Source organism: Mytilus californianus, unplaced genomic scaffold, assembly GCF_021869535.1.
Source record: "Mytilus californianus isolate M0D057914Y unplaced genomic scaffold, xbMytCali1.0.p SCAF_3, whole genome shotgun sequence".
NCBI classification, from domain to species: domain Eukaryota; kingdom Metazoa; phylum Mollusca; class Bivalvia; order Mytilida; family Mytilidae; genus Mytilus; species Mytilus californianus.
This window is the reverse complement of record NW_026262679.1, coordinates 20,024,684-20,037,072: the sequence shown is the minus strand read 5'-3', so window position 1 is coordinate 20,037,072 and position 12,389 is coordinate 20,024,684. Positions and strand designations below refer to the sequence as shown.

The window sequence follows — 12,389 nt, the reverse complement described above, 5'->3', positions numbered from 1 at the left end:
ACTTGGTTAATGTTAAGTTTATGTGACAGTTGTAATAAAGCTTTATATTTAGGACTATCAACATAATATCAATGATTAGTAAAGAAGGCGAGACATTTCAGCGTGTGCACTCTTGTCTTATCTTGTTGTTTAAATTACAGTTTAACATCTTCAAGAGAGTCCCACAAATTTGGGATCAGAAGGGGATCAAGAAACAATATACTGGAACCAAGACATGAAAATTGTAGTTGTTGTCCAGTCAGTCAAAGTAAGTTAATCAACTTAACAAAACAAGAGGCCTGTAGTTGTTGTCCAGTCAGTCAAAGTAAGTTAATCAACTAAACAAAACAAGAGGCCTGTAGTTGTTGTCCAGTCAGTCAAAGTAAGTAAATCAACTTAACAAAACAAGAGGCCTGTAGTTGATGTCTAGTCAGTCAAAGTAAATTAATCACCTTAACAAAACAAGAGGCCTGTGATTGTTGTCCAGTTTGACTGTCAGTCAAGTAAGTAAGTTAACTTAACAAAACAAGAGGCCTGTAGTTGTTGTCCAGTAAGTCAAAGTAAGTAAATCAACTTAAAAAAAACAAGAGGCCTGTAGTTGTTGTTTTGTTATTCTTACACATAATGACCAATATAAAATTTGCATCATGTTTTTCGAGGCAACTACAAATAAGAGCTTTCTGAAATGAGTTATCAGACTGCATGAGAACCTGTGGTATAAGAGCTCCCAGTCTTTTGGGTTTAGTTCATAGAGTTGTTGTTTTGGTTTCCTGTGTTTTACGTCATTTTCTTGTATAATCCTCAACTAAACAAAAAAGAGGCTAGTAAAAAAATATTAGGCCTGAATTTGTTTTCTTGTTAGTCAAAGTAACTTTTACAAGAAAGAGTGGTCTGCAGTTGTTGTTTTGTTAGTCAATATAAAAATAAGGAAATGTTGTTTGATTGCCAATGAGACAACTTTCCACCCAAGTCCAAAAGACATGAATGTTAGCTACTATAGGTCATTATATGACCCATACCTTATAGTCAGCTATAAAAAGCCCAGACTTACAACTATGGGAAACAATTCAGTCAAGAAAACCAGCGGCTTTATAATTTATGACAAAGCAATTTACGAAAAACAAATATGAGATAGCAACCAACAACAAAACTGAATTACAGGCTCCAAAGTAACTTTTATAAAATCAAAACGCTTGTAGTCATTGTGTAGTGAGGTAAAGTAGCTTTTGCAAAAACAAAAGGCTTGTAGCAATGGTCCAGTTGGTCAGAGTAACTTTTACAAAAACAAGTGACATTTAGCTAGTGTCGAGTTAGTCAAAGTAACTTTTACAAAAACAAGTGAATTGTAGTTAGTGTCAAGTTAGTCAAAGTACACTACAAAAATAAAAGGCTTGTAGCAATGGTCCAGTTGGTCAAAGTAACTTTTACAAAAACAAGTGACTTGTAGCTAGTGTCGAGTTAGTCAAAGTAACTTTTACAAAAACAAGTGACTTGTAGCTAGTGTCAAGTTGGTCAAAGTAACTTTTACAAAAACAAGTGACTTGTAGCTAGTGTCGAGTTAGTCAAAGTAACTTTTACAAAAACAAGTGACTTGTAGCTAGTGTCGAGTTAGTCAAAGTAACTTTTACAAAAACAAGTGACTTGTAGCTAGTGTCGAGTTTGTCAAAGTAACTTTTACAAAAACAAGTGACTTGTAGCTAGTGTCGAGTAAGTCAAAGTAACTTTTACAAAAACAAGTGACTTGCTGTTCCTTGTCTTAAAGTCACAGTGAGCCTTCAACATGGAGTGAAAACCCTCACCTCATTGTAAGTTCAAGACAGCCCCTACTACCAGTTTGATAATATACTGTCATAAATCTCTTTACTATCTCACAGTAAAATACAGAAACAATACAAAACTTAGACAACCAGGGGCACATACAAAAGATAATCGTAAAAAAAAATGCCATAATTGTAAAAATTTTAGAGCAAAAATTTGTAGCACAGGGAAAATTTTTTAAACCTCCACACAGCACAAGACAAAAAGTCTGTTTATATAATGCAAAAGCAAAATCACTACATGCATATCAAACAACAAAATACTAAGGAACAGTCCTTTTATTGCTGTTCTTCATCTAAAAGTCATTAAGGCCTTTAACATAGAGCAAAAACTCTCAACTCACTGCAAGTTCTAAGTCAGCCACTAGCACTGGTTTGAGCAGAATTTTTTGCTTGATGTCAATCATGCTTCATCAGTGAGTTCCGGGTAATATTGACTAATGATACATTATATTTGCAAAAGAAATCTAACAAATAATGTCATAAATTACCAGACAATCACTGTAAAATTCAGAAATAAGACAAAGATTAATACAATAATGGGACACATCATGGTATATGTTAGATAACTGGGCTAGGGATTACATAATAGGAATAGAACTGCACAACATTCTCAATAAACAAACTGAACAAAAAAAGAGAATAAATTATCATAGATAGCCATATGTACAGTTATATAATTCATTACTTTTGTTGGTTAAACGTGAATTAAGAGCTTAATCTAATTTCTTTATGATTATGACTGCTGTTATTTTTAAGGACACAACCCAACTGAGAAAGGGGGCCAACCTGTTAGCTATAATGAAAACAATGGTACATCCTACAACTACGCATTCTTCCACTTAGTGTTCTGTTTAGCTAGCCTTTATGTCATGATGCAGCTCACAAACTGGTACAGGTCAGTAAATATTTACAGTATAATTTTACTATATATATTTGCTTACATCGACATCATTTGGACTCTAGTGGATAATTTTCTCTTTGGCAATATATACAACATCTCTTTATGATAACTGTATCATTTGATCATCATTATTATAAATGATTGATTGTTCAAAGACACTACATATCTTGTTAAAAAGCATTGAAATTTGTTACAGCTAGCAATTCAGTAAATTAATCAAAAGTTTGCATTTTGTTAATCAGGAAATTTTTTCACATAGGTAATATGTGTAAATTCAAAAATGAAATATATATATATATCACTTTGTAGCATCACCACTGGATATAGGTACCCCAAAACAATGATAGCAAAAAGTATCTACTCTATGCTCCATACAGTAAAAAACTATTCGCCGTACAATTTTTTCGCTTTGTTTACATGAATTTCTCCATGAAAACAATAGTTATGTTGAAAAATAGTGTTGTTCAATCTTGAATGTGATATAAATTTGTTATATGCAAACGTCAAATGAATAGTTGAAGGATAAATGTGTTTTAACAAGTTTGAACTTGTCACATGCTTCTGTGAACAGGTACCACCCGGTCAGATTCTGATGATTTGAAGAGAGAGAAAGCCAATTAAGGATCATAATCAGGCCTAAATAGTAGCTACATTATTAGGAATCACAAAACTTTACTTGTCAGCACAACGTAGAATATAGTGAAAATAAGAAGAATTTGACCTTACCTGACTTTTCATTTGTTTTTTCCACCGCTCTCAGGGGTACCTATAACCGGTGTTGATGTTACACAGTATATAAATATAAATTTATATGACTTAAAAAGAGGGTGAAAAATTCTTTCATTCAACTATAGTACATTTTACATAATGTTTTTTCAGGCCTGCTGAATCTGACATAAATAAGTTTGGCCTAAATTGGTCAGCAGTATGGGTAAAGATGGGATCAAGTTGGACATGTGTTATTGTATACCTGTGGGTATTGTTTTGTCGTAGGTGTTGTCCATGTTGTAGAGATCTATCATTTCCCAGGGATGAAGATCCGGAGATCGAGGTAGGAGAGTCAGCAAGTCTCAACCAAACTACTGAGGCAATCACGTCCAGAGAATCAGTTCTTTGAATTTAGTTATTTTCTAATTATTTGTTACGTCTCAGAAATATAATTATATATTTTTCTTATTAGTACTTTTTTCATTTTATATAGTGTTATTGTTTTTGTATACTTCATGTTTTTACCATGTTTATAATTGTTGTTTTTGTATCTTTTTTTGGAAAGAAAATTTAGTAGCACTAGTTAATTTATTAAAACTTGATTATCATTCAATAGGGTATAGGTATGTCCTGATACCAGCTGACAATTCCTGAATCGTTTGTCAAATAAATCAACAATGTTCTTTTTCTCTTTTGGCAAACGTATATTAAATATGATCTGTTTGTTGAAGGCCAAATCCCCCAATGGAAAAATGAAATAACTACACAATCTATGTTTGTATATTTTTCATGTAAACCTTTCTCAGGCTAACCTATTTAAGATGGTTGAGGTCAAAACAGAATTAATTATGCAGACAAATCAGGTTTAAATCATAATATTTTATATTTTATGAAATATATATATATATAATCAATTTTTATGTATGTTTTTATCTTAAACTTACAATAAACCATGGAGGTATATAAATATTGTCTTTATGATTGTATTATTTATGTTGTATGTACAATCCCTTTATTAGTATTGAACAAAACCCCAATAGAAATGCAAATCTTTTTGCCACAAATAAGTTTTAGTACTTTTTTGTTTTTATCAGTTGTATTGTTTAATTTCAAAAGGTACAAAGAATTTTTTTATGAAATTAATCTGAAATTTACATTTTTTCCACATGAAAATTAACTATATAATTTATAAAAGAATTGTTTTCACATGGGTGTTATTTAAAATTTACAGGAAATTTTATTTAGTAATTTCACCTTAATTGTTTAACTAACACTAAAATTCATGTTGTATTTTGATATAAACATGCATAATATTTAATATAAAAAGTGTCCTTTTGTTGTGAAATTTTTCTGTGTTTTTAACATAAAGTTCTCTCTTTGAATAAATTTTAATTGATATAGTAATTCGGTTTGAATGAAATGTATATAAAGAGAAATTTCCTCAAAATAAGTGCCATACTAATTGGTTTATATTTTTCTAGGCTGGAGGCAACCACATGTTAATTTGTTTCAATATTTTTATCATGTACAATGTAAAACATTTTTATAAAACCTTTTTCTGTGAATAGAATGTTTCTTTATTTTCCATCCAAGAAAGAATTTCATGAATTATATAAAATAAAAGGGCATTGTAAATCCAGAAGTAAATACAATGTTTTTATTGAAGTGAAAAATGCAACAGGATGAATGTTTAAAACATTTAAACTCAAATTGTAATTTTGTTTTTGTAATAGTCTACTACAACATCTGGAGGAACCACATTTACTTATCTTGCATTCTCATCATTATATATAAATGAAGGTTGATAATAATTCAATGCCAAATGCAATAGGTATTTCTAGGTAAATGTCAGCTAACTACCCCAAATGATTCTTTGATTATTTGATAGAAAACGTTACAGTACTTGCACAGAGTACCCAATTTGCACCCATTTTGCATAAAAAGCGACAGATATCTTATAGGATTTCTTAGACGCTAAACAATTCATCTTTTTATCATTTATTATTATGCATGTGTTTCAACAAAGTTAAATATTCTAAAAACTGCTCAAAACAGTCATATTATATATCAACAGATGAAGTCTCTCGTGAAAATAGTAAAATTTACGAAAACAATAAATGCAACGTCTACAAAAAGTCAGCTTTTAAAATTGAGAGATTAAAATGTGTCGCAGAAATCCATTTCATACAAAATGCATAATTGGCATGGACTATTATCAAATTGTTAACAAAATTTGTAGAAATAAAACAAAACATCAGTTGTTAGGTTGTTAGATTTTTATGGATGTGTAGTTGAGCATGGGTACAATTTAGGTACATAATCTTGGATCATTTGGAGGTTGGTTCAAATCAATTGTATATGATTCAGTATGGATTCAAATCAAGTTTGTGGACCTATATAGTAGATAAATGATGGTGAAAAACCTTTCAAAATAGGTGCAATTTAGGTACCGTCACATTACACTTACAGTGTTTATGCCATACCTCTGAAAATGTGTCATTGGGCATTACAACATGATAGTGGTACTTAACAAATCTTGAACTTTATCATATTTTTGTTTTTATTATAATGCAGTCAGTACTAAACAAAATGTTTGTTAAATGTTTTGTACTAACTGATTCCAGTACATTTAATGATGGTAAATTTCAAGATTAATAGACAAACATCTAATTGCCAGTAATATTAAGTTTTAGTGTATTATATGCATAAATGTTTATGTATTTTATATCCTCTGTTTTATCTGTAGTCATTCCTTGGTAAAATATTCAGTATTCTGTTTATTTATTTATGATATTTATATTTAATTTGTTTTATCATAATATTACAGCCATATTGTTTAATAATTTTTTATAGAAGTTTTTTTAATGTTTTTTTAATATGGTGTTTGGTATTATTATGAAGTTGCTCAAACTTTCTATGTGTTAGAGGTTTCACAACGAGTGAGAATTGGATATCTCTTGATATCAACTCAAGCCATTTAATTTCAATGTAATAATAAACGACCCTTTGGGGAGTTGATATATTTATTGAAGTTAAAAAACAAGGGTTGATATCAAGCCATATCCAATTCTCACGAGTTCCTATTTCCCTTATGGTAAAAATTCTCTTTGTTCTGGTGAAAGGTTTTTGATTGCACATGCTTCTCTTCAAATGTTAGTTTGCTTATGGTATTGAGAATATTTTGTTCTTGAACGAGACTATTGTTAACATCAGAAGTTTCCAAGCATTTTGGACGTTTCATAATGGAACTAAATTTGAAGAAAAAAATACTTTCAGAAGAAACATGCGAGTGTTTTGTATATTATTGAAGAAATCACTAATCTCCATTGACAATGGGGAGATGTAACCTTTGAAAGTCATCATTTACCTTACAAATAGCCAATGAAAATGTTTCAATTTTGTAACATTTAACAGAATAAATGAATATTTCTTATCACTTATTCATATCACACTCTTTTCACTGTGATGAGAGAAATATCATTTGGGAAATAGATAAAACATCACTGCCATAAGGGAAAACAATTTAGTTGTTAAATTCCTCTTGCTAAATTCTTTTTTATTTGGTTAAACAGAATTGTGTACAGTTGAAAAATTAATTTACCATTTTTCCTTTCTTATGTTCTGACTTTCCCACATCTCTTAGTGTTGTAATATTTTGATAGATAATAATAATAATAGAACAGATGGCTATCTTTTTAAGGATCAGTTATATTTAGTATTAAACTCGTCACAGGGTAGACGGTTATAAATGTTGTTCCATAAAATCATACATGGGACCCAGGGAAGGCACTTTGAAATCTAAACCATGTATGGGTGTTAATGACTATTTTGTAAAGTGAAAATGACAGAAATATATTATAAAATTGCTTGTATAGATGATTATCCCATTTTCAAAGTGCATTCCCTGGGTACCTTGTATGTTTTAATGGAATAGCCCTGAGCAACAACTCTGACTTTACATTTTTGTTGCTTAACCTATTCTTATAGTCTTTGTATATAAAGCATTTAGTTTTTGTTGAATGAATTCTGTTTTAGACAGATTTACCATTGTATTATAGATTATATATGATTACCAATGCAATGAATCTCACTTATTGATCAAGGTTGTACAGTTTTAAAGATCTATTGGGACCAAACTTATGTTACAGTACCAAGTTTTATTTAAAGAGGGAATCTTCTGTGTATATATATATATATATATATACCTGTACATAAAAATGAGAATGCTTTTTCTGACAAGATTTTTAATCAAACTTAAGGCTTTTGCTTGAAAGTAATTTCATAATGTAGTTTTCTGCATGAACACAAACAATGGCGGTTGTATAATGGTATCTATCTGATCTCAGAAAATTTATTTCAAAATGCTATATTGTCAATAGACATACTGTTGTTTTTATTGTTTCCAGCATATAAGGGACTCAAAGGGGTTCTATATCCAACTTTTAAAATTAAACTTTTTTAATAACACTTTTTTTTTTATCTATTTAAGTTTTTGATGAAATTCTATCTCCCTGTTTTGCTATCTTATGACCTGGGTCTGTTTGTTCTAAAATTGAACAGTTGGTCACATGAGGAAACCTAAGCTCAAATAATAATATATATTGCAAATATATTTCCATCAAGTGTAGATGTGCTTCTTCAATTTTTTTGGAAGAAAATCATTTTTTACGCATATTCTAAAGCTCTTGACATTTTTAAGACACAAGGAGTTGTCCCAACAACAAATTACTGTGTGGAGCAATGAACTTTGTTAATACTTGCTTGTAATAAACACATTTTCAATCTTCCCTTGTCAACATATTGTTTTCATATCTGAATGGATGTTGTATTTCTGCAACAATGTATGTTTTTTTTCTGTAAATTGACTTAGGACATCACTTTAATAATATTGAAAAAGTGATGTGCAGTATGAATAATCTGATGCATAAAAAATAAAACTGTAAATTATTTAAATAGATTATAAAAATCCTTGTACCCATGCACAAAAACATGGGTGGGTAGAAAACAAGCTTAAGTCGATCTGTATAAGATTTCACGTCATTCTAATATTATAGATATTATGATTTATTTTTCCTCAATATTCTTGGTTCAAAAATTGTCTTTCCATTACAATTTGATGGCTTTTATTTGATTGTAAGGTCTGAACATAGGAAAGGCAGAACTTTGATATGTATTTAATCAACCCAAAAATTGATGATGGATAACAAAACTGGGAGATAGTTTTATCCCTCAAACAATGTGAATTAATTTTTTATCGGACATCAATATTATGATGTTGTCCCTTAGATAAGAAAGTTTAGAAGTTGTTTACCATTACCTTCTTAAGGCCATACCATCACTTTAACCTTTCCTTTTTCAATACGTGTATGATACATCTAATAAATGTTTTTTGTTGTCTTACAAACTCAAATCCTTTTTTATAGTAAAGATGTCTCCCAAGGTATTTCGGACCAATATTACTATTATATTTAGGTTTTAAGACCATCAAAATATCAGAATGATTTAAAAAATATCACCATCAATCAGTTTAGTTTTCGAAATGACAATTTGTTTCTCTAGGTTTTTTCAGATAACTGGATTCCCGTACAAATGAGCAACTGGAACCAGTCTTTAATTAAAAATGTCAGTGATATGTCTAATTATAGGTTGTAAATACAGGCATTTTTAGTTTGTTTTTTCTAAGGGATGGATACCCTATTTAATCTTGCCATGTTTCATTTTCCCCTTAAATATTTTTTTTAATTTGTACATAGAATTTTACATAAATTTATTTTTTAATAACATAAAACTGGAAACAAATAGAATACAATCACAGTATTTTGATGGGTCAATAAATGACTATCTGAAAGTATATACTGGCTTGAGGGCGCAGTCTGAAAGTTAATTTACTTTCATGGGTCAATGAAAAAATGTATTGGCCCAATCAAAAAGCTAAAACTGTTTTATTATAACATCATATAATTCAAAAGCTTTGACTTACCTTTCAAATTTGTTTTAGTCCATTTCAGTTCTCTTTTCTGTTAAGTTGAATGTTGGTCAAAACACCACACCCACAACTACCCATCTCCGACTCTGGCACAATAAAGATTATTAGTTTATTACATATGAGGTATTAATTATTATCATGAAATGTATTTTTAAATACGATTAAGGTTTAGACAATTTGAGAGAATTTTAAGCCTTATATGGATGACCTCAGAACAGAAGGTTAATATGTTACTTTTTCTTTTGCATTACTTCATATGTGTTACATAAAAACTGGTACAAGAATATTTATTCTTTATAACCCCTCATTAGGCAACATAACTTGCACTGCATTGATAACAATAGCCCTTTATTGTTGAATTGGCTATAATTTGATTGTACTTATATTGTGCTGTGTATTAGATAATCATTTACATTTTTGTTAAGTCTCTATTCACATACATGTGCAATATTGAGAGAGGTGCTGTAGAAATCATCATGAAGAATGTGTGAAAATCATTAGTAATCAATCATAAAACATGTGATGTATTATGCAGGTTTAAAATCAGATGTTACTTTTACTGTCATGGTTCAGATAATTATGTTAAAAGATATGCAGGGCTTGATTGTGCAAAATTTTATAAATCAATTTATTATTGTCTTTAAGGAATTATTATCATTTTAAATATTCTTCATATTTTAATGCACATAGCATTTGTGTTGTGGAAAGAAAAAGAGCAAGCAGCTGATGGTGATGAAGTATTATTTTAATAGAGTTAATTGACAGTTCTGTCTTGAATAAAAAAACATGCTAAAAGAAAATGTTGATTTATTGTAAACTCTAGTGTGTACTATAGAACAACAGTTTTTGAATACAAATTGCATCATTTAATGAAATTTATTATATTTATATATTCTGTACTATTGTACAAATTAATTTTCCAATTATTTATGTTCTAACAAACACTTTTCATTCAGTGAATCTCTTTTTAACTGGACAATTAATAGTAAACAATTTGTCTTCTACTATCATAGCTGTTGGTATCAACAAAATGGCAAATAAAAATTGGCTACAAAAAAAATGAATTGAATCAATGAAATTCAAAGTTTACTCAGTATAAAGAGGTTAACTGTATTATTATAATTTGCCTTAATCAAAATTCTGTGCCTTCAGGTTGTAATCATAGTTATAACAGATTTTCTCCTATTTTGTATTTTAAATTTAGTTTATTATGCAATAAAAATTGATTCTTTTTAATCTTTTTGTTATGAAAACCTCTATTCAAAAAAAAAACTCAACTGGATCACTAAAAGGAAAAATCACAACCGTGTCACTAAAAGGTCTTTAGAGATTACATGATATAACATCAAAAGTGGTTCATGTCTCAGAGAAAATCACAAGGTTTTCAGTGATGACATGTTATAACATCAAAAGTGGTTCATGTCACAGAGAAAGTCACAGCTGTGTCACTAAAAGGTCTTTAGTGTTGACATGTTTAACACCAGGAGTGGAACATGTACAAGGAAATTATAACAGGTTCACTTAAAGCTCTTCAGTGATGACATGTTATAACAACAGGAGTGGTTCATGTCACAGAGAAAATCACAACAGGGTCACTAAAAGGTTTTCAGTGATGACATGTTATTACACCAGGAGTAGAACATGTAACAGAGAAAATCACAACAGGGTCACTTAAAGCTCTTCAGTGATGACATGTTATAACACCAGGAGTAGAACATGTTACAGAGAATATCACAACTGGGTCACTAAAAGCTCTTCAGTGATGACATGTTATAACACCAGGAGTAGAACATGTCACAGAGAAAATCACAACAACTGGGTCACTAAAAGGTATTCATTGGTGACATGTGAGGTGTTCCGGATAGAAATCGACCTTATGGAAGTGGCTGTATACATTTGCATGTATAAGACTTTCTTTGATTTTAAAACATTCAAATACATAATAGACGAATTTTGGTCTGTTTTATAGGGTTCTTAAATCAACTCAATTTTCAAACAGTTAAAGACTTTGCATAGAGATTTTTCAACCCGAAGTAAGTAAACAGATGTATTGATATTCATTTGTGTAAGGTCGATTTCTATCCGACACAGCTCATATAACATGGAGAGTGGAATACATCACATAGAAAATCACAACAGGGTCACTTAAAGGTCTTCATTGTTGACATTTTATAATGCCAAGAGTGGAACATATCAAACATAAAAAAATCATAGCAGGGTTACTAAAAGGTCTTCAGAGTTTATATTTTAAGATCAAATTTTTTATCGTTCGCCTTTACACATGACTACTAGTCACAACAAATCTGGTGGTCTTCTGTGGGGCATCCACTGGTCCATATAGCTTCTCTTTGAGTGGTGTTTCTGAATGCCATATCTTATCTCTCAGTGCCTGATGGATCTTGCATGACTGTAAGAGGTGTTCAGTATCCTGCTTGCTTCTCCATAAGGACACATTGGAGATGGAACAACTTTCATGACTTTGTATAGATGTTGATTGAGTCTTTGTGTCCTGTCCTGTCAGTCTGAAGATGGAAATTTGTTAAGATCTTGTTAGCTGGTGGTAACTGTCTTGTTGCTGAGGGGTGTTGAACAGAGATTTGATGATAGTCTTCATCTCTGTGTAGCAGACTGGATTTTTTTCTTCTTCTTGTTCGGCACCATGCTTTGCTAATTTATCGTCTTGTTCATTACCCCAAACTCCACAGTGAGAAGGGATCCACTGCAGTACTGTTGTCAGACTTTTGATGGTATATAGGTGTAATACCACCAAATCATAGTACGTCACATCCGGTTGCATACGAAAATAGGTCGAAAAAAAATATTCCCTTGAATTTGACAGTTGTAGGTAATTGATCCTACATTTCATTGCAGTAAAACATTTCTGGGTCATAAAAATATATCTTGGGTATTTCAAAGCACCATTATTTTTTTATTTGGGGTTTCTATAGAATATTTTGGAAACTTGAGGTTACATGGTTACTAAAGCTTGTACACA

The 12,389-nt window shown here is 30.5% G+C and overlaps 1 protein-coding gene across 1 annotated transcript in view; it reads left to right on the top strand.

Moving 5' to 3' along the window:
- The window catches only part of LOC127734069 (serine incorporator 5-like), a 37,697-nt gene extending 27,067 nt beyond the window's left edge, over window positions 1–10,630 (top strand). Inside the window, exons 10-12 of the mRNA XM_052243695.1 lie at window positions 141–247; window positions 2,556–2,694; window positions 3,580–10,630. Coding sequence (XP_052099655.1) covers window positions 141–247; window positions 2,556–2,694; window positions 3,580–3,817 — 484 coding nt within the window. The 3' untranslated portion in view covers window positions 3,818–10,630. The remainder of the gene's footprint in view (window positions 1–140; window positions 248–2,555; window positions 2,695–3,579) is intronic.
- Window positions 10,631–12,389: the final 1,759 nt, after the last annotated feature.